This window comes from Micropterus salmoides, unplaced genomic scaffold, assembly GCF_014851395.1.
Source record: "Micropterus salmoides isolate LMB-PRFRI ecotype aquatic unplaced genomic scaffold, ASM1485139v1 Ms_hic_scaffold_9, whole genome shotgun sequence".
Taxonomy (NCBI): Eukaryota; Metazoa; Chordata; class Actinopteri; order Centrarchiformes; family Centrarchidae; genus Micropterus; species Micropterus salmoides.
The window spans coordinates 16,168,182-16,191,623 of NW_024044681.1; the positions used below are offsets into that span (position 1 = coordinate 16,168,182).

General features: G+C 40.0%; 1 protein-coding gene across 5 annotated transcripts in view; it reads right to left on the bottom strand.

Moving 5' to 3' along the window:
• The window catches only part of acsl6 (acyl-CoA synthetase long chain family member 6), a 38,106-nt gene that overhangs the window by 13,516 nt on the left and 1,148 nt on the right, over nt 1-23,442 (bottom strand). Inside the window, exons 3-12 of one of the 5 annotated variants that reach the window (XM_038707585.1) lie at nt 22,930-23,054; nt 22,689-22,759; nt 9,913-10,133; nt 7,903-8,017; nt 5,698-5,762; nt 3,602-3,703; nt 3,078-3,177; nt 2,418-2,596; nt 718-750; nt 126-177 (exon numbers count right to left, since the gene is read on the bottom strand). In XM_038707585.1, coding sequence (XP_038563513.1) covers nt 126-177; nt 718-750; nt 2,418-2,596; nt 3,078-3,177; nt 3,602-3,703; nt 5,698-5,762; nt 7,903-8,017; nt 9,913-10,116 — 850 coding nt within the window. In that variant the 5' untranslated portion in view covers nt 10,117-10,133; nt 22,689-22,759; nt 22,930-23,054. Of the gene's footprint in view, nt 1-125; nt 178-717; nt 751-2,417; nt 2,597-3,077; nt 3,178-3,601; nt 3,704-5,697; nt 5,763-7,902; nt 8,018-9,397; nt 9,496-9,912; nt 10,134-18,922; nt 19,030-22,688; nt 22,760-22,929; nt 23,055-23,442 lie in introns of those variants that run through there. The other 4 variants (XM_038707583.1, XM_038707586.1, XM_038707587.1 and 1 more) reach the window with 4 other exon arrangements.

A 23,442-nucleotide genomic window follows, 5' to 3' on the forward strand; every position in this document is an offset into this window, starting at 1 on the left:
AAACACACAATTGTGAAATGATGCGAAACTATACATGAAACCGCCGTTAGTGTGAACTAGGTTTATGTGTGAATTTCTCAGCACCATAAACAAATAATTATTCCCACAATTTCCACAATAATTACCTGTGGTGCCACTGGTGAAACACACAATAGACAGGTCATCTGGTGCTGGTGGCTGTGGAGAAAAAAAATTCAGTCATCAGTCATTGACATTGTACCAGCAGTAGTATGTGTAATGTTAATGTGTAAGTTGCCAAAAAGCTGTCACTAGACTCTTTAAACTCTTTCTTTCATGAGAGGGTTGGCTACTAGTTTAGCTGGCTACCACCCAGTAGTCAGAGGGTTGAGGCTGAATTGTCAAAATTCACAAAAATGTAAATGAAGCCTAAAGATCTGTGAATTTATAGATACTTTAAAAAAAAAATTGGACAGTCTTGAACTGCTAATATCAGCATGCTAACAGGCTCACAACAACAATGCCAGCATGCTGATGTTTAGAAGATGTAATGTTTAGCATGTTCACCATCTTAGTATAGTGTGTTAGCATTAAACACGGACTGTACAAAATGTTATGGTTAGCTAATCCATCTAATAGTAGATGTTTCCATCTGGACCAAAATGGTCCACCAACATTGCCAATGAAAAGCTGCTAGCAGTGTTAAAAATATGTATGGTACATCTTTCCCAATGTATAGTTGAATTTTGAATTACTTACTACGGGTTTTCTGTAGTGCTCTCTTCCCAGAGCCTGTAAGAAAAAACAAAATGAAAATATTACAAGTGGACACTTCATATGCATAAATGAAATCAAAATGATCTTAGTCATAGCTTATTATTTATATTGCTTTTTCCAACATGGCTCCTTATATAGTAAATAATAATAGTGAATGTCTTCTGAGCTCTGTTTTATAGGACAGCATGCTTATCCAATATCATTTGTTTACTAAAGGCCAAATATTTGTGGTTCTATGTTGATGGAATGCAAATTTATGCTCAGAAAGCCATTTCTAGGAGTAGAAATTTGTCAAGCCCCATGCATTTGTGTACGCTTTATTGTTCAACAGCATTTGCAATAAGTCCTTTCATTTATTTTAAACCACGTGGTAAACCAGATGAGCTTGATGTCTATCAGACTGTCACAGTTCACACACTTCCATGAAGGTCGATCAGTGTAAAAAAAATGTACCCACATGGCTTCCAGCTACTTTCCTGTGATTGTTTTGGCTTTCTGCAGCTCAATGGAATGTCCTCATTGTGCTATTAAACCCTTTATTTTATTTAAGCATGCAAAACATTTTCCTCTTTTGTCGTTATGATGAAAGGAAACCTGCATCTTTCAAAACAATTGGCCTTTGCGATAGACACTACTATGATCTGCTGGACCATTTTCACTTGTCTGCTTGTTGTGAGCTAATGAAGCATCCACACTAACAGTAATGAAAAGAACAGTGAAATTACTGTAAATATACTTTGTGTTGTCTGTGTTGTACTTGTGGATGCCACTTATCTGTCAGATTCTGTGCAGCCAGACAAGAGATAAATAAAAATAGATAAAGATCTCTCTTAACATGCCTAACAAACAAATTTTTTTGATCATGTGCTGATCAGATCTAAACTTAATTTTTGTTTTGACTGACTGACAGTCACACCCAGATGTTTGGATCAATCACGGTCTCCATGATTTGAAGTTAAAGCATAAAGCAAGCAATATACTAAGTATTTTTCTGATTGTCAACAAATCAACAATGTTGGCCTGATATAGCCTATTTATCTGCCTAATAGACCTCCTTTGCTCTCCAGAAACTACTAACTAAAGCATGTTCCTTCATAACATTGCCACTGTAGTTTATTTTGAGTCAGTTCCACATACACCGTCCTGCTGCTGTAAATACTCACTAGAGCGCTGAATCCAAGGCTGAAAGTCATTCCCAACTAATGCACACTGTTCTAAGTACATTGAGTTAGACAATAAGTAAAATACAATATAACCATCCCGATTGCCTGTTAAAGAAACATACACTACAGTGTTATGGTGCAGATTTTCAAGGGAGATGCTACCAAAACAATGGCGGCTTGTTTGCTTCCGCCCACTTCCCCTGAATAGTCAATAGTCAGGTGACAATGATGTGTCCTCTATCAGCCATAGTGGTTGCTGTTATTCGTTATTGGTAATGAACTCAAGGACAACAATAAAAGGAAGCTGAAACCTGATTTCATTTGTGGGCATGTAACAACATTTTAGAAGATGTAAATCATTCTAGATATGACACATTGTGCTTGTTTTTATATGAAGCTAGAGTGCAGAAAACCTTGAAAATATATCAGATTAGTTACTTGCACTTGCATAATTACTTGCACTCAGTCAATTATCTCACCAGATAGCTTTGTAGGGATTTTTTCCCCCACATGTCATACCTCCACTTCCTGTATTGCCTGCACGTGGACGCCACAGCCCTTGCTGTGGTCCACAAGGGCTGAGTCAAAGGCATCCATCAGGATGATTCTTCGTAGGCCCGGAGTCTCCTTCCGCTCCACATTATCCAGAAGCACCTGAGCTTTCTCTACTTTGTCACAGATGACTGTGGAGATGTCAGCTGAAATGATATAAGCACACAAGAGCATGTTAGTACCAAACTAGACCTATGTTTAATGGCTTAGCAGCCACACATTTGCAGCAGAGTTATCACATCATGACTGTTTCTATGGCTTTTGGAGTCCTTCAGTAAGCTTTCATCCAGGAAGTAACCCTGTGTATCATGGCTGAGCAGACAACAGTGCCGTCAGTCACCAGTGAGGGGAGCTCCACTGCTATTAGCTACTGATTCAGTCAGTCACACTGGTTTAGGTTGCTGTTCAAAATCCAGACACATGCTATATGTGCAGTGAGTTGTTTAGCTGCAGGCTTCATGGTTTATTCCTTCAATGAGGATAGGATAGTTTGCCACATTTACATCTCAAACTCAAAGCTTAGAAGAGATTATCACTCCTAAATACTGTTGTGTGTGTGTGTCTGTTAGTGTGGCTGGCAGCTAGCATTGATATGAGTTTGTCTGCGTGTGATGTGTATGTTCTCACCAGTGTTAATGATGAACCGTATTGCGTCTGGGCCCAGTGTGTCATACAGGGGAACCACCACCATGGAGTAGGTGTAGCAAGCTAACTCTGAGATGATCCACTACAATCACACACAAGCCAGGGGTCAAAGGTCTGGGGTTAGAGTTTAATCATGCATCTTTATCCTTGAAAATTAAAAACACATACAACTTAATTCTATATTTGTGTTACACTTAGGCCATACATATACACACTGTTATTGTTTCAAGCAAAAACACTGCAAACATTTTGTTATTATTATTATTTTTTTATTTTTTATTTTTCAAGACAGAAAAGGTTCCTCTGTAAAAATGAGCGACAGTTCTTGAGTGGGTGTGTGTGTTTACATCAGTGGCCTGTTGTGTGAAGGAGACCACCTGTAAAATCGTTAACATGTATCTTGTCCGAGCCAGCAGATGTGATACAGTGATGCAGAGAGACGGAGTCGAAAGAGAGACGGCATGAAAAGTTAAGAGACAGAGATTGAGACGAAAAGGGAAAGTCACCTCTGGCCTGTTCTGGGCGAACACTCCAATAAACTGGTTGGGGTTGGGCTGGCATCCCTGGTGCAGAAGGCCTGAGCCCAGATGCTCAGCCCGGGCTGTCACCTGGACCAAACAAATGCTGTTTAATTCAGCTTCATGGAAAACAGTTACAGTACGAAGCAGGAATGCGAATTAGTGTTCAGTATTGTGTTTATTACGGTACTATTTAGTAACTATTCAGCTAAATTAAGGGACCTGGAAAAAAGGGAAATGCTGGTTATAGTATGTTAATTTTCTACCATGCTTCAGCTATAAAACACAATAACAATTAAAGGTCATTGCACAATTTAAGGCCATTTTGGAAACATCCATGGTTTCCATTTCACAATAAATCCATGACTATCTATTATGTTGCACTGCCACAATCTCATTTCTCAAGTTACCGTGATTGTGTAAGACATCAGAGCTAAGACAACAAAGAAAGCTAGTAATAACTCCACTGTTTCAGCATAAGTCTTCTTATATTTCCACCTGGACTCACCTGGCTTTCCTGGGAATTACAGTGTCATGAATGAGCCAAAACAATAAAAAAACTTCCACGCACCATTCTCTTGAAACGCATTCCATGATGTCATAAACTAATGTTGAAGGTTTTGTAATCCACTTCTCATATGGCGTTGAGAACTTACTGTAGATTTCTACATCCCTTGTCTAAATAAAATTCCCTCCAAACTACTTCCACCCCCGCTGCCATGACTTTCTAAAACATGTCAGGGTATCTCCCGTATTCAAGGATTTGGTGGTACATGAAACTGCTTCAAGGGAGGTTGCTGTTGGAGCTGCTAGAGATACTTCAAGGAATACGTTTTGGTATACAAAACGGATGCATTCTGGCTGACGACCACTGTAGCAACCTTAACTGTCAGCACAGAGCCTTAATAGTCCGCACAGAGAAAAACTGCAAGAGGGGGAACTTCAATAATCACATGTGATATACAGAATCACCCCTGTTGCTACAGCTGAAGCAGCTGACTGTATTACATATGAAGAAGGTTGTGTAGTTAACATGTGTCGTCACGCTGAAGGCGACACCTTCAGATTTACTTTCCAAATATAAGTAATTGTTCATCAAACATTGACTTGTGACCTGGTTTTAATAAGGAGATCGTAATAATAAGAATATCCCAACAAAGCTGACGGATCTTTGATTTGAGTAAACAATTGCTGAAACAACTGCGCTGAAAAAATGTGGTCGATGAATTGGTTAATTGATTGACCGAAAAATAATCAGCAACTACTTTGACAATCTCTTAATCATTTGAATCAATTGCTGTTTTCCATTTCAATTACCTAGTTAAGCCAATCTTTTGCAGCTTCACTTGCCATGTTATCATATGCACCATTGTCATTGCAGAATGGAGAAGCGATGATTCTGTAAAGCCAGCGTGACATGATAATGCTTATAATAATAATAAAAGCCTGGCAGATTTAGATCCACAATGCCTCTGTGGTGTGTCGGTTGCAAACTACACCTGATTGTTGACCTGATTGTTGAAATGGACTGGATGGCCAGATTATAGCACATGAAATGTCATTACAAAGCTGACGATGCGTGATCGTGATGTTTGCCATTTGGGTGTTTTACAGAAAATGGTATTTATGTATATTTTAAAAAGTTTTAGAATGGCAAAGACATATGATGATGTCTGAAAAAAATAATGTTCTGTTGCAAACAAAGATCTTTAACCATCTTACGCAATGAGTTGCCCTCAGCCAACAGAAGACTTTTTGTGTTCTCACAGCTAACCACACAGACTTTTTTCAATGTAAATATTTGACACTGATCCTAACATGTGAGTAAGTAATCCAATGAGATGGATGATCTAATGCAACAGCTGAGGTGCCGGGGGTATAAGTGCAACAACATATTTCATGCACCAAGTGGAGGGTTAAATTAGTTGCAACTGTAAAACAACCTAAATTCTGTTTTATTAACAATATAGAACGCATTTTATAGCAAATGCCCGTGGAAGTTTTCACATGCCTGATATATCTTTTTACAGTTCCCTTCCCTTTGTCTTCTAGGAATGCAACAGTTGTTGTTGAATGGCACTAACCTCTTTGTAGGACATCCATTTGTAAGGCTGGTTAGGAAGCCGCGAGCCTAAGCAAGGTCCATCACCTGTTGAGCACCACAGTAAAACATCAATGTGGTGTCTGGACAAAACATTATGAAACCGACTGATGAAGAATGAGTCTTTCAAATATATGACCACAACACTGTTAGCAACCCTAATGGTGATTGTACACTCAAACCATGAAGGCTCAAACACTCAAAACAGTCACTTAAAGCAGCTATAATCACTATTTTTATACTGACAATGTGCAATGTAATAATGTAATAACAATGTAATAATGTGAAAAGGGTTGCTCATCGTGATTAACCTACGGAGAATTATCACCTGAATTTGCAGCTCCTCTCTGCTTTATAGTGAGTTTCAGCTCATTATTTCGCTGTCCAGCCAAAACTTTACTGTTTTGGGTCACTTTGAGGCACAGCATGTGTTTTCAGTGAAAAACCTTAAAAAATTCATCATTCATTATACACTACCTGCTCAGTACCAGACAGATGATAGACAGGTGTAGTGGAGGTAAATTGCTGGATATTTCCCTAAGCAGTTAGTAGTGACCAAAAAAAAGAGATAAAAGAGACTGAATATTGGTCTTACATTGATCAGGTGGCCTCAAACGTGACTTGAATTATTATTATTGCAGGTTTAAAGCTTAATTCAGGTTTAAAGCTTAATTCAAGTTTTCCCATTTCAAATTAATTAATCACCTTTTGAAATAAATACATAAATGGAGCACTCTTAACACCGTATTTTGTATGCAAATGCTTGACTTATACTTATGTAACTAATCATTCACTTTGATCAGTCACTTTTTTACGCACTCAAATTTTGATTGGCACGGGTATACATATTCTTAAATAGTAATAGTAAATTAGTATAAATGGTATAATAAGTAAGTCACTCCTGAAGATGCAGGTCTGGTTGGAGCAATATTAGGTAGGAACATCTCTGCATTGTGAGTCAGTCACTTAGTCACTTAAACTCCCGAGAGCCCTGACACTGTTACCGTTAGCAACGATGGCCATCACCTTGACAACCAGAGGACTAATTTTACCTCCAGCAGCAGAGATAGTATGGGAGGTTTTATGGTCAAACCACAGCTTTGTCAGACCCTGAGCTATCTCTGTCCCCAGCGTTGCTCACACGTGTGTAATATTGCCTACATGAAAAAAGTATCACAGAGAGTGTGTGTGTGTGTGTGTGTAGTCTTTTAACTTTACAATCTGTAAACTTCTGTGTGATGACAAAAGAGATTAGATCATACGTACTGGAAGGTCCTGACAAGTATTTTGTGTATTCTTAAATGTGTACTGTGTAAATCTTAGTGTTTCTGAAAAGTTGAAACATGATCCTTTGGTTTGTCCATAAGCTAAATGAAAATGTGCTAATGTAGTGGGCAGTACAATTTGAGCACATTGTCCTTTTAATCAAGAGAAAACAGTAACAATATTTTAAACAATCATTTGCCTAATTATTAACTGAACGCTCCCATGAGGTTTTGACTTACCTTCATCCATGGCTAAGACTCATGGGAGTTGCTGTTACTTTCATTAGCATTCTATAACTTTTTTGTTTAAAATAGTGAAATCCTGACTTTTACTGTAAAATATACTAAGTATGTATGTTCTGCTGCTATGTTGGCCAGGAGACTCTTCTAAAAGATGTTTAATCTCTGTAAGGCACTTTCTTGGTTAAATTATGTAGTTTAGAGGCACTAATTTGGAACAATGTGATTTTGAAAAAAAGAAGTGGACATGTACTTATGTTTTCACATTCCCTCTAAAGGTATATTGACAGGTTATTATTTTCCATTAACTTTTTGATCACAGCTGCTTTGTTGATCCTTAATTACCCTTTCATATTTGACCTATTTCAGGTTTAGTCTGTGCTACATGCTTTTTATCTTCTGTTCTACCTACTGGTATCAAATAACATTATTGATTACATAAAAGTATATGCTGTCATGTAGATATAATAGATAAAGATTAGTATTATAATATGGGCAGAAAAACAAATGAATGAATGAAAGAAACACTCTATGGGGAAAGCTGTTTAAGTCTAAAGTTGAAAAGTCGGCAGGCTTCAGCTCTCTATCTGCATGAACATCTGTCTGTATACACATACAGACAGATGTGTGTGAGTGAGTAATCACTAAATAATGTTTATTTTTCCTCCTGAAATTCTACCCACCAGATATGTGGAGGCCTCTCTGGAAGACCTCATACATGGTCCTGGCGTCATCATGGTAATGAGTCAGCAGCTTGGAGCTGTCGCCCATCATGGACCTGCGACCTCCATCTTCATGCTGACACAAAGTAAGAGAGAGACAAATAATAATTTTTACAACCTTTTGTTAAACTCTTGGGGTGTTGAACAAACACCAAAGCCTGAGAGAGTGAGCGTAAGAAGAAAATTTTTTCCTTGTTCTGTAAATGATAATTGAATGTGAGCTAGGAAAGGCCCTTTTGTTAGCTCACTAATGGATATAAAAATATCTGAGCTGCTGAGTTGATCTGAGCTTTGTTTCATTCCTCGGTGTTTACATTGCTGATGCATTTCTGGTTGCAGAGAGTTCATTTACATTGGCTGGATCAAATTCCTTTTTGCAAATGAGTCGTTTAGGTTGAAGAGATTAGGGAGACTGTAATGTTATGAAACGCATAACAAATGCCAACTTTTCTGAATGTGTTTGTGTGCCTTTGTATGCGTGTATCTGCTTGTCAGATATACAGTCGTTTCTTAGACTGTCGTGTGACTACTTCAAACACCTTTCTCAGGTAAAAATAAGCCTCATAGGTTAGCCACAAAAATCCTCTCAAATGAGTTTCACATTGACAACAAATGCTGCCAGTCTCACCGGTCAGTGAGAAAGCACTTGGCTGTGGTGTGTTTGTGTGAAAAACAGTGTGTGTTTGGTTTGCTTGGGATGGTGGTTAAGGTTATACCAGGACAGTTGTGTAATTACGTTGCACCCACAGCTTGCGAGCATTAAACAAAGAGAGGTTAAACAGAGCAAATTTTTACAATGTTCCTGTGTTTCCATTTTGTATGTAACTTTGTATATATTTGTGATGCTATTAAGATAAAGACAACAACATATTATTATCGTTATTATTAATGATTAAAGATTATAGATTGAAGTTTAAAAGCAAACAAACAAAACTTTTACAAAAAAACAGTACAGTGTATTTAACACCACTTCTGGCTCAGCATTGCTGAGGTCAATGGTCACAAGAATAAGTAGAGTTGCATGTGTGTTTTAGTCCAATACCTTAAAAACCTCTTTCTGTGACTTTGTGACAGTGCATAAGGTGTGTGTAGGTTTGTGAGTGTTACCAGGTATTGAGTCTGTGTGTGTGGCAAGGGTGCAGGTTTTGTTTCAGAAATGGAGGCACACAATGAATTCAGACGTTTTTCAATCAAAATAACACAATGGTTCATATGCATTCCTTAATAATGTCTGTCTAACAAACTAGAAATCATGTATTAACAATGCACCAAACCCTACTTGAAATCACATTTAGTTTCATTGGCAAAGGTCTGACACTTAATGAAAGGGTATCTACATCTTTACTAAACTGTCCTTCACTGCCTTATTTTTTTGATTAGTGCTCAAATCTAGTGTATTCTTAATCAACGTATTAATCAGATTTATATAATCAGATAATTTATTTTTCTGAAATACATGCAGAGGAGATCATGGTAGGGGTGGCAGGTCTCCCTCTCAGGATGCTGTCCCAACAAGCTTCAGCGTTCACATGGTTTGGGCAGCGTGCATGTCGCCTGGCAGGTAAAACCCAGGGCAAAAAAAATAAAACATAAAAACACAAAGCACTCCATCCTGCTCATGAAGCTTATTGATTTGAGTGCAATAACAATTGAAGGTGACCCAAATGAGTGTATCAGCATTTTTTCATCAACTAACTTTTCTCATCTGGATTTTGGCAACTTATGGTAAGACTGCACAGTTCGTGTATTTGCAGTGAGCAAATCAAACTTAAAGTGAAGTTACTTAAGAAGTGATATTCGAATTATCCCCTTGGTGTGTGTGCAAATGAGTCTATCGTTGCTGATATGTGTTTGTGAACGTTTTCACATTCAGCATTTGTGGATGAGACCATCACCGTAATATTCTTATTGAAGTATCTATATATATATATATATATATTTGTGCCCGTGCGAGGGTGTGCTCCATCTTACCGGCACCTCCTCAGACTGGTGTAGCAGGCTGCAGGGTGGCTTGATGGGACGGGGTCTGGTGGCTAACCAGTACGCCAGCACGGCGGTCAAAGCGCCGATGCCCACCAGCGTGGAAGTTGGCAGGGAGCGAAAGAACTGGCCGAGCTCGTCCATCTCCGGTATCCTCAGGCCGCTCATCATCTCCTGGGCCTGCATCTTCTCCATAAGGGTGGAACTCAGCTCTGTGGAAAAGAGGACAATATTTGCTTATGTTTCAAAACTAATTTGTCACTTTTTAATACAGTACAGTAGTAGTATTGCCACAATCAGGGTACTAATTTGACATATATTATTTGTGTTTATTTGTTTCTGTAAAGGTAAACACACAATCAGAAGACGACAATCCAAAATATAATGCAGTAAGTCTCTCAGACATTGTTTATTGCTTTCATTGCTTTTTCTCATTTAAAACCTTTCCTGCGGAGTCAAAACACATGATGTAGTCTCCCCTTTTCTTTTGTGTCTTTGTTCGGTAAAAAAAAACTCTTATAAAGATGACTGTGGAACCTTTTCACCTCATTGATAAATTAATTCATTTGAATTCAGTAATGAACTCCTTGACTTTAATAGCTCCTGTGTTTCAACAGGATTTCTGCTCATGTTCAAAACCTTCTGCATAATCAGAATCCCACATATATGTGTTCTCTGACATGTTGAGAAAAAAGTTGTAATATTACGAGATTATTATCATCATTTAATAAAGTTTCATAATATTCTTTAAGACCATCTGCCTACACCTTTACTAACTGAGAACACTTGTAATGGGCAGTAATCTAACCACAAATCCAAACACATTCATTTCACCTCCGATAGTGCAGTTCACAGTCCCAAACAGAGCAAGGTTGCACTTCAGTTTTTAACGTTAAATGTTTATATTGCAACTACACTGTTACCACTTGATCACAACTATCTGGATCTGGACTCACAGTGTTCATTACTATCACGACGTACCCGGTGTTGCATCATCGATTCGCTCCGCGAGTTGATGTCATCAGTTATACTTTTTTTATATTTGTTTTTCACTATGTGAGAAAAATTATGTGCGACGTGATAGCATGTGGAAAATGTCAATTAAGTGAGTCTGCCAAGACGGCATTTAATCTGACCAGCTCTCGTGACACCCCTGGTCAATACTTATTCAGCACTTTGACTGCTAAGTCAGGTGGGCTGGTTGAGGTATTTAGATAATGGCTTAGAGATTTATGACCCACAAGTGTTGAAAGATAGAAATAATCTGAAAATACATGAATGTAAATAAAGACTATACAGGAGGTAACAGCTAGCCTGGCTCTGTCCAATGTTCAAAAAACACCCATGCCAACTCTAAAGCTCACCAATTACATAAAGTATCTTGTTTGACTTAATTAATGCTCAAACAAATGTGTAAAAATGCTAATTTGACATTTTAAAGGGGGTTCTACAGTAGTTCTTGACGAGTAGCAGTCTATCCATCCAGCCACTGTGCGGTATCTCCCTCAGTAGTGCAAATTGCAAGTAAGACATGTAACTCCCCCTAAAAAATAGTTTTTACATTTCTGTTTATGCATGTACAATTATTTTTCCACTGACTGATTTCTAAAATTCTTAAGTTCTGTGAGCTTATGATACGTAAAAGGCAACTATGTCTGGGCGTTAGTTTTGCAAGTTCCTATTTTTCTGACCTGCATATTTTTGCAGTGCAGGAGGAAAACCACACATGCAATGTTCGCACAGTATTTTCGAAGCAAGTAGCATTTTGAGGGTTCAACGACAAAAAAAGGAAGAGATGTGAGTAGGCTTGCCCAGATGGCGACACTACACAGACAAAACTATACCCTCCTACCAATTTCTCAGGGTTGTGTTTAAACCGCTTTAAGCCAGTCTGTTTCATCTATACATTTGACTTCTACGCTCCTCCGCTCAGATCCTGTGACCTTAAACACATAATTTATGCTTCAAAAAGGGTGAATGAGGAGTCTTCCCACGCATTCTTGCTCTTACTGTAAAAGCAGCTCAGAATAGATAATCTACACTACAGCAATGAGAAGTGGTGGGTCTAGAAAGTAGATAAAACATAGTCATACACACACTCCATGCACAGTGCTCATCAAGGCTCAGCCTCCGTCACACACAGACACACACACACACACACATTGTGAGATGCATAATTTATCTGAGGGGGAGGCAGACTACAGCGCTGACTGGAGGGTTTCCTTCCCTCCCCTGGGAAATGAGTCAGAGACAGCGCCACCTGACCAAACGAATGGCGTTCGGGCACTGCTGCAGCTCAGAGCCAATCAGATTAATTTCCTGTCTGTCCTCTCCACACACACACACACACAGAGCCACCAACATACCGTGAGGCTGATGGGTATAAATATCTGCGGCCGTGAGAACATTGACTTCCTCATTCACCTGTTATTTAGAGTCAAAACACTATATTTTTCACTACTACTTTACTAAATGGAAACAGAATCATATAACCATGTACGCAGGTAAAAGCAAGTTTCAGGAAACCAATGCCTGACTTTTAACATCAATGAAATGTGTTATAACTTATTATTATAATTTGAAAATATTAACATTGAGTTTATTCATTACCAGCACACACCTCTATTTGCATTGCCCCAATGCTCAAGTGTTCATGTGAATCATTTCTACATGACACACGCGCAAACACGCGCACGCATGCTGTCAGCAGGCATCACATCACCTGTCACCATCTACAGTCATTTGTAAAGCAACATTTGACACCAAATTTACATGCTATAAGACAGCTATTGCTCATCACCTCCACTGCACAGTACAGTCAGCTGCTCTACAGTGAATTCCCTGACGCTGCTTTCCCAAACTCTTCTTGGGCTTGAATCCTCATAATTCAACTTAACTCGAGTTTCGGTTCAGACAGGAACTATCACCTGTAATTGAAAAACCACCGCATGACAGATCCCTCGAATGTGTCTGAAAACAGTACTGTTTCTTTAACACTGCAGGACTCGCCGCTTCCCTTTTACTGCATTGATCAGATATTTCCTCTTTTTCTGCTGTCCTTTATTCTGCAGTACAAGTAATCTTGATGGGAAATTAAAGCTGCTCAAGTGCTGGGAAATGTTGAGAATGATGGTAAATAATAGAAACCACTAGATGATGGTTCTGGAGTAAACAACTATTCATCGGCATGTGTATGGACGTTGAAGCAGTAACAATGTCAATGTTATTCAGGGATATAAAGTTGTGCCCTGTTGAGTACACAGAGTAGCCCACTGTGCTCGGCTGGAATTTATCCGACAGTTAGACTTAATTACTGTAAAGACCTGACAAATTGAAAATCTGGCACAGCTTCAGGTATTTGGAATGAACTCTCATACATTTTCTTGACACCATAACATCTAAAACGTCAAGTTAAAAATGTTAAACATGGCAAAACATTGGGAACAGAAAGGCAGCACCCTTAGAGAGATAATCACATCTGTACCGCATTCAGTATTCTGTAATATGCATTATATTGCACATCCTATAATTTAATTCAACTCTATTATATAAAATATTTTATCATTATTTATTATTATTTTTAAAAGGAATTGTTTAATATTTTAGGAACTGTGCCTATTCACTTTCTTAAATGAGGTGTTCGATATCAGTCTTGGGCCTTTGTGATAAATATGGAGCTGGAGCTGGGACAGGGTTAGCATAGCTTAGCACAAAGCCTGTAAACTGGGGATAACAACTAGCCAGAAAGAGAGAGAGAAAGAGAGAGCAAGGGAGAAAGCGGGAGAGAGGGCGATAGGGAGAGGGATAAGCAGCCAACACAAAATCCATACAGAAATACTAGGACCAAACAACAACACTTTAATTAGTCAGCTTTAGAGTTGTTGGTGTGGCTGTTTTTATGCTAAGCTAGGCTAACCATGTCCTGACCCCACTTCTGTACTTAACACACAGACATGGGATAACAGCAAGAAAAGACAAAACAAAAATAATGCTGATTTACACAAATATACCTTATTTTCTATATTATACATATCTTCCTTAATTGTGTTGTCCCACGACTAGCTGATATGAAACAGTTCTGATGGGAAGATCAATGATAAATCACCAACCAGCCAGGCAGGCAGCACAACTCACAGACAAGATCATTTCCATTTCAGTGTTGTGCCAACAGGACATGAACAGCTGAACCGTATAATAAAAAAAACCCTAATCCCCCTGCTATCATAGACAGATCAACATTAACAAAAGCCACTATGTTTACCTCCTCTGGTACGAAAACCGTAATCTGACCGGTTCTACAACTGTAGAGTAAGTGTGGAGGTTTATGATAATAAATGAATTTAATCTTTATCATGATCACTTCTGAGATGATTGAGGCCTTTCTGTTTAAGAGAAATATGTTAAGACTACACACAACCACTAAGCAAACTACGATTTGCTCATAGTTAAAGCTGAAAAAACACATGCAAATACTCTTACAGAGACACACTGACTTGCTAAAGGAGGATGCTTTTAGGTTTAGGTAAAACTTCCAAGTCAAAACCTGTTGTGATTTTGATAACACTGGAAGGAGGGACACATTTGAGCAATGGTCTTTGTCATGTTAAGGGTCTCACTCGTCCAAATTGTGGTGAAACTTTGAGTATGTTGCCACTGACTGATGTTTATTTACTTGCTTTGTCTGCTTTTTGCCCTGCATGCTTGATTGATTTTGTAATCAAAGTAAAGTTCACATGAGCCATCATGCCTCACTGTGGGAATACTTTAATCAGAAGTGGACCGCTTGGATGACATAATTGTGATGTAGCTCACTGCTTGTGCTTTGTGTTGTGTTGAATGGCTATTGTGGCTTGGCTGCAGTGATGGCAGAGCCACAGTGGATTAGTCGTTATTAGAAAAGAGAGGCAGAGGAGGGCAAACAGCACTCGACCAGATCTAAATATAGACTCCATAACCTAATGACACTACTGTGTGGATAGCTGGGTTTGGCTTAACTCAACTTGCACGAGTAAAAAAGATAATTTATTGAGTTGTGTACAAACACAAACACGTGAACAAACTTCGGATCTGGATTGTAGAGTCAGTAACACATCATTTTATATTGAATTTTAATGGTGTTATTTATCCTTTGAAGCTGTTTAAAAGTATCCTGTTGGTCTGTAAATATACAGTATATAACGTGTAAAACGAGGCGCCATCTCTGCAATGCTAGATGCAGCGTTCATGTGGCCACAAATCCCATCTTTTGGGAAATTTCAGAGTTTAGAGGCTGACGTGGGATAGCATCTGAAAACAATCCACATCTGCTGACGCATAATTGAACACCCACTCCTGGCACCTGTTTGCGATAGAACGAGCTCTCATGTGGAGACTGCAGGGATAAGCGAACCGGCGAATGCCACAGTACAGACATGTGAGTGCGCCGTGTCTTCCAATCATGAAATCGCCTGCCAACAGCAGGAGACTCACAGCCTGCCAGACGCCTAATTGGCCTCCATGAGAGATGCAAACATCTAACTGCCCGTCTTGTTTCTCTCTCTCTCTGTCTGTCTTTGTTCTGCATTTTCCTGTTTGACTGCCAATTACAACACAGAAAAACTGTTAGTTTTCTTATAATTTTTAAGAGGAAACAAGACAAGAGACCCACAACATCTGGCGACCCATAAACCTCGGCTGTATGCTCTTAAAACCGGACGTCAGACTGTAGTGAGCCAGAGTACTGTTGAGTGCTGGAAGGGAGGCAGTGAAAGAATCATATAGCCCACACCTATTCACAGTGGCTGTGTCCCGTTTCAGGCGCTGACTCCTTCGAAGTAGATTTCTGGACCGAAAGTGCCATTATGACTGTCAGATTCAAGAGGCTACTTCAAGAAATGCAGGTCTTCTTTATGCCCTAATTTGGATGATAACCAGTGTATCCTTCACTTAAGGGTGAATTCTCTGTACACTATCTCACCTAAGGAGATGGAGCAGGTTTAGACTACAAGCCATGAGTCCTCTAAAAGCCATGCCTCTGTGCGCAGTCCCTGAAATTGGACACAGACTAAATGTCTCAGTACTCTGAGAATATCAGGTCACTCAAATTGGATTCAGAATCAAAAAAATCCCTACATGTGTGTTCTCTTGAAGACAGGTTATCTTTTTGATAAAAAATATTTATCTTTAGTAGTTGAGATCAGGCTGCATGCTTAAATTTGTATGACTATTTTGGATAAACAGGGTCATCTGCTCAGCTGTTTCAACTTTCACTCCACTACAGCCATTAAGTCCATTCCCGTTGCCAGATACAAAGATTGTTGCTACAGCTGCCGAGGCAATAGAACAGCAGGTCAGCAGCATCCCCATCAGCAACAACAACGACCTTTATTAGCAAGTGAACTCAAAGAACTCAGAGTTGAACTTGTGAAATCAAAGAGCACATCACACCATGAATAGTGAGATATCTTCATCATCCCTGCAGCAGAAATTCTGTTGCGTTTATGGCTCGGGAACTTAACTGATGGGTCTAATAAATGAATGTTGATGTCTTGCTCGGCTCAGGGATGAAGAACTGTTGATGTGCACACAATCTGCAATCCCAGAGTTTAATTTATAATCAGTCTCACTACTGATCCACTAAAATGCCACAGCATACATTTGCCTAAGGGAAGTTAGGGACTTATAAGAAATAGACTTGCAGCTGCCAGTGTAATCTAGATTACAACCATAAAGTAGTAATAAATGTTTATTGTGAGTACAACACTGTAAAACAGTAAGTGAGAGTGAATGCTCTCTCTTGACCTTAACAGTTCAACAGTCTCACTGTCTTCATCAGCATATGTAGTTTGCTCATTTGTCATGGAGCTAGCTCATCAAGTTCCATACTTGACTGAGTAAGCTCCATCTGCTTATGAAGACCATGAGTTTGGTTGAAAGCTTCGGTTAAAGCTAATAAATCGACCTTGTGTTTTTTTTTGTCAAACTCTAAAAATGAAATTGAAAAGCTAACTTTCCTCAACAGAATGATATACATATTACATGTTAACATCTAGTTTTGTGCTGCCAAGATACATTTTGAGAACTGCATACTTCAGTTCACATTTATTTTAATTCAGACGGCCTCAAACATGGGGCTTTTCTCTCTTTAGCCTATAAAACTCCTCTTTCGACTGACAATTTAGTTCATAACATGCTTTCTGTTGATCATTTCCTGGGGTAGGAATCACTCTGTGTGTCCGTCATTTTTTGAAGTGTAACGGAGAGACTGGATCAGTATCAGCTATCATTGAAACTTAATCTTGAGGTCTGTCAAGAAGACAGCAAGGAGCCCAATTTAACTGAGAAAACTAAACTGAATTAAATGTGAAAATGTGGTAATTGCTGATAAATTAAACGGTTCACAAAATGTTCTGCATCATCAATCAATGTCTAGTTTTGGAGGGAACATCAGTAGTGTATGTCGACCGATGGTCCCTCCGAAGCCTGACAGATGTGCACAGTCAAACGCTGTACTGAGGGAACATAATTCAAACTGTCGTATCTATTACAAAACATTTAGTACTCATACTGTGCATGAACAGCTGGATTAAAAAAAAATAAACATTTGAACTTGTTGAACATGCTAAAGGATGCCTGAATGGACCTCAACAGTGAAGAGGTCTTCATGCTAAGGGCCAGGTTAAATTTTTCAGCTACACAATGGTTCAGAACAAGCAAATGAAATCTCTACAGCCGTAAATATCAATCTAAGAAGTCCCAAATCGTATCAATTCACGCAAACGGCTTAGTGTGCACTTGGACTTAGGTGTTAAATTTCGACCAAATTATTTAATTTAATAGTGACTTAAATAGTGAATAGTAATAGTAACTTGACTTGAAGATGAATTACAAAGAGCAAATACAAAATTTCCATCTGTGTCCACACTATAAAAAGCTAAATGTGTTCCAGAAGTGGCAGTATTTTGGGAAAGGAATTTGAGTTCATACACAAATATCTCATTTAAGTGCCTCTAAATAGCCACCTCCCTGAGGACCTGTGAAAGATCCCCATGCCGCAATACTTTTTCAGTCCATTTAAATAACACGAGAAAAACCTATAAAAAATGAATATTGATTTGCAACTATGAAACTCTGCTGCACTAAGGCTTGTTTAATGCGGCTGCTCCTCATGTATAATTGTACATCACATGTAGACAAGGACACATTTTTCTTCCTCTCTCACGAAGAGTCCACTTAGCAAAGATGTTGGTGCAGCGTGAGTACTGCAAGCTATGCAGGGATGAGGGCTTGTGAATGGGCCAGCTAGACTTCCTGTGACCTCTGAGGCTTAAAGTGGAGGAAATGCAACCTTTCGTCCTTAAGCCCCACCCCATCGGCCCATCCAAGGGCCGTCACCAATGATTAGAATCCAGTGTGGGGAGATTACAGCCTATTAGCATAGAGACGGATGGCCAGTAGTAACCTCACTACCGCACTCTATTTAAAGATCCTACTCAGCTTTCTCTTCTATTCTATAAACTTCTGTTTTGCAATTTCACTTGCAACAATGTACTGCATCTTTCTTTATTCTACTGCAAACCATCAATGCTTAATCATTCTTGCACAGCTCCTCCTCTCCCACTCACTCTCTTTTAACCATTCATCTTTATCGCTTGCTGCCATTCCTCTGCTTAGACCACCCTTCTTGGAGTCATACCACAACTTCTTCCTGTCACTGTCACTGAGGGATAAATTGTACAGACACCATAACATCCTGTGCACACAAAACAGCCATTTCCCCTCCTGAACTGATATGCAGCACAACAGGTAATTGCACTTTTCATTCAGGAAATAAACTTCAAGCTGCAGAATAAATAAAGTACTAGGGATGAACTGAGCAGAAAATGCAGCACTGATATAAAAGTAAAAAGAGACTTACACAGCAAGGAAACGCAAACAACATCAAAAAAGCAAATCAGACAAAAGATGTGTAACTGCATCAAAGAAGAGTTAAAGCAGCTGAGGTCTAGGCAGTGGCACTTACAAAGGCGTTGTAGGCAGCCAGGCAGCCGCTGAGGTGTAATGTGTGTCTGTGTGTGGTGTGTCAAGGGCCCTTAGGTGGATATCACATCACCCTGTGCAAACTAATGATTACCTTCCCATTGCCACCGGCCAGATTAAGCTGAGGCAAGCAAGAGGAAGGCAGCGAGATGCGTTTTGGCCTAGTTTGGGCCCGGCTGGCCTCCGTATCACACCACCCTCAGCTCTACAGACGCTGCACTCGCTCACCACACCCACTCACCCCTCCCTCCACCACTCTCTCTCTCTCTGACGCCCTCCCCCTGCCTAAACACACAGAGCTCTTCTTCTCCTGCACTAAAATGATACACAGACACTCTCGCACACAGGAACAGCGACACGCAATAAATGTTGAAATGATATTGTTGTGAGCCAGGTTCAGGTGTGAAGAAGTTTCAGAGACAGATGAAGACTTAACATAGCATGGTTTATTGAGCCCGGCTGAGGAGATACATTGCCAGCATACAATATGTGAACACGTCAAATGCCAACACCAAATCTGAAGGAAAACATCTTGTGGTCCCTTTTCTGTTTCTGTCTTCCCCCTAGTGCCTGTAAGTTTCTTTATTAGGTCACCTTCATCTAGAACAACTATCTATCTGATGTTTAGATTCCAGTGCTTCGTCATATTGGAATCTCTCACTATCCAAGAGTTGTACTCTAATCTGTGGAGCCAGTTAGTTCTTGTAAACATTCTTGTATGGCTCAACCTTGTAAGATTCCCAGAGAACACTTATATCTGCTAGCCTGACGTCTGAGCTACTGTCTCTAACTAATCAGTCTATTGTTGTCTTCTTGACGAGGACATGTACGTGTGAGAAATACCTAAAGCTAAAATGTCAAACACTTATGGGGTCAGCTACATTACTCTAAGCTAGACCTGTCTTACCTTTCCCTGTTACATCAATTAAGACACCTAAGAAATATTCTCAACAATATACACAAAATGCACTCACACGCATGCAAATAAACTCCTGCGTACACTGTTGATATTTGCACATAACAAAATTAAAACGAAGCGGCGCTAAGTGAGGCTGCTCCCAGCTTGATTTGACTATCAAAGCAAGAGAGAAGATAGGCCTGTGGATCTCAACCTGGTGGGGTTAGGACCCCTAATGGGCCCCAAGACAATTGTTTCAGGACATGATGTAATTTAAAAACACATTTTTGCTGTGTTAATTTTACTCATCTTTTTTGTGTGACAAATACTGAAATTTTTTAATCATTTGACTAACAGTTCTAACTGAAAGGGAAAACCAACTTTGTCAAATTGTTCACCAATGCGCATGCGCATCCTGTCATGGGGCCTCTGAGGTCACTGCTGCACATTTAAGGATATGAGTAAAAAGGGCAGACAACCACCAGGCTACATACCACTACTTCCTCCATTGTTCATTTTTGAGGAATAGTGAAAAACTCTCCTTTTGACAAAATTCTGAGATCAAACACTAACATTTTAGGATTAAAGAAGGTGTATAAAGGTTTTTTTCATTTCCATGAGGTGGGTGTAAAAAAATCAATAGCCCATAAATATTGGAGGTTTAGATCTGAAAGGAGCAGAACTGCAAATGAAAACCATGCAGGGACCACACTGTGCATTACTCAGTAGACTGATCTGTAAGAGAAGTACTTGGGCATGTGATGGGCAGACAGACTTGGTTCAGCACTTTAAACTTAGCCATTATTGCTTGACATCCTACAATATGAGGATACACTGAATGCTGAAACAGCAAAAAGCCACTCAGGTGGAAAACTGCCATGTGGATCGGAGAGCACTCAGACTGGCTGAAATTATTGATTACACCAGGACTGAGGCTTTAGAGTATTGTACATGTAAAGATGTTAAAATCCTCACATTGACAAATGTTTGTTGCCAAAGTCTGAATATGACAAATCACTTGTCAGACATGTAACTGTACAGGAATCTATCTACAAATATATTTGCCTCAAAACTCCTAACACTCCATGCAAGGGCACAATGACATGCATTTATCATACAGCAGGCAATACTTAACACTCTGCATGCATCCTCCTGTCATATTTTGCAATCATGCAGTGTGTCTTTAATTTTCAGGTTTTCAGATTTCACAATCCTTTACACTCTTACCCTCCCTCTTGCTACAATTTCTATACAGTTAGTGACAAACCAACCAAAAAGTAGTTTGAATGACAAAAAGGTGTGTCATACTTAAGAGTCATACATTTAAAAGTAATCCACTAGTGGGCACAGGCCATGTGTTATGATAAGCAGAGGAGCTATGATCGTTGATCGCTACAACATCATTGGTTACTTTCTACTAAAGGGTGGGGCAAACTACCTCAATTAAATATTGAGGAAGGAAAAAGAATAGGTTTACACACTGTGTGGGGCTGCACTAGATGGTGATTAAAATGAATTATTTATATTGAGCAGCAGCAGCAGGGTGTTGGGATGTGATGACAGGTTAAGGGTGTCACGAATATCCCCAAGGGGCCACTCTTTGTTTTCAGTTGTAGTGTATATTTTTCAGTCAAACAACTGAATTTGAGGCCTTTAAACCTTATCGGCTGCGTTAGTTTTTCAATAAGCAACACCAGCAACCCTGTAACAGCATATTTTAATATTAATACACCTACCAAAGCCCAGCTGTGACTGGTTGTTCGTTAGAAACCATGCAGTGTGGCTGCTGCTGAGGACCTATAGGCTACTCTTTGGCGAAGGGATACACAAATACACACAGGCAATTAAAACATAGCCTTTCATGTAATATTTCACCAGGATATATTGAAAAGAAATGCTTCACTGAGCATTAACATTGTTTCTTTCATAGAACATTGCATAAAAAGCAAAAGCCCTCTACTATTGTGCCATACAATGCCTCTAATCTGTCTGTTTTTTGTTTTTTTTAAGTAAAGACATCTAACGATCAACGGCCTCTCTGAACCATTTCGATACCCCTAAAACAGCTCTGTCAATCTGGGGGTGGTGTCAACAAGAGCGCAGCATGCTGTGCTGGCTTGCTTGCCGGTGGGCCGCAGGATTTCAGCACCCCTGTCTCCCGGACAGCTCCGTCCAATCAGCTGCGGCTATTTGAAGAACGTCATCCTTCCTCATCATCCTCATCCTCCCCTTCCTCCATCACCGAGGCATGGCGGAGAGGACATCATGGGCGAAAATGCTGAGTCTCACAACCGGCTTCCTGGCAACTTCACATGTTTAATGTAAAAGCAGGCTATAGGAGAAGCATGTTTGTGCAGCCTCGTTTAGGGAGAAGCACAAGCTGCAGCAGGAAATCGTGAAACACGGGCTGTTGTTAGCTAAGCTTTTTTTAATGACGTGTGTCCGGTTTCTACACAATGTCACACGACCTTAGCAGCTCGCCGGCTCAAATGTACACGTTGTAACCTGGTTGGCTTATAGCGAGAACAGCCTTTTCTTTAATTGTTGAATTTTCAACGTTAAACACACACACTTTGACACGGAAAATGAAATCCCTGATCTGCAGAGTGACCCACATGCATTCAACCACATGGCAGCGTATCCACCCCACTGTACCTGATTAAAGGTATAAAGAAAACCTGGGAGCATCCCTCGATGCTGCTCTAACAACCCTGAGGTGTTGGAGCAGGCGTTCAAGCACTGTAGCTGAAGCTAGAACCTGTTAAACTGTGATGTTAGGCTACACATCTGCATTGAGGTTGGGTTCATACACGTGTGAGCAAAATTAACAAAATGTCACCGGCGTCATTACCGTGCAGGCGAAGCGCCAACCGCAGCAATAGCCTATAGTATGATTAGGCTAAACACTCGACGAAGTAGGTTCTGAAAAACAATAGAAACACCACAGCCCTTAATGAATGAAAAAGCCGGTAGTGAATGACACACAATGCGCCTCAGCCCCCGCGAGACAGGTGCATCGCCTATAGCCCACGGCCCGGCGATGCTAAAGCATTTAAATGAATGAAAAATACAAACACATTTTCAAAACTCACCTAATATAATCCAGAGCGACCCAGATACCAAAACGAATGCGAGCATGTCTTTCTCATTGAGTCTGCTGTCCCGGTGCAGGAGCGGCTCAGAACTGCAGCATCGACTGCAGCAAGTCGCCGACAATCTGGGAGATTAAGGAAGAGGGGGTGGGGGTGGGGGCGACAATAAAGGCTATCTGAGATAGACCACGGTGGGGGAGCTGGGCAGGGGTTGTCGATGTCCAGCAGGTTTTTTACTGTGGAACGGAACGCGTTGGCTGAAAAAACAGACCCCGGTGGCCTATTGAAGCATCCTTCTGCTGGTGGATTTTCCACCTTCACCTAGTTGGCTGCTGCGCAATGGCAGACACCCCTGCTGAAATGAAAGGGCTTATGGGTCGGACAGAAGATGCGATCGACGCCAAGGTTACTGGGGATGAAATGTCTATTCTGGGTGCAAACGGATTAGCCACGGCATTAATTGTCATATCTGATGCAAAATAATCATACAAAATGTCCCTAAAATCTATCCTA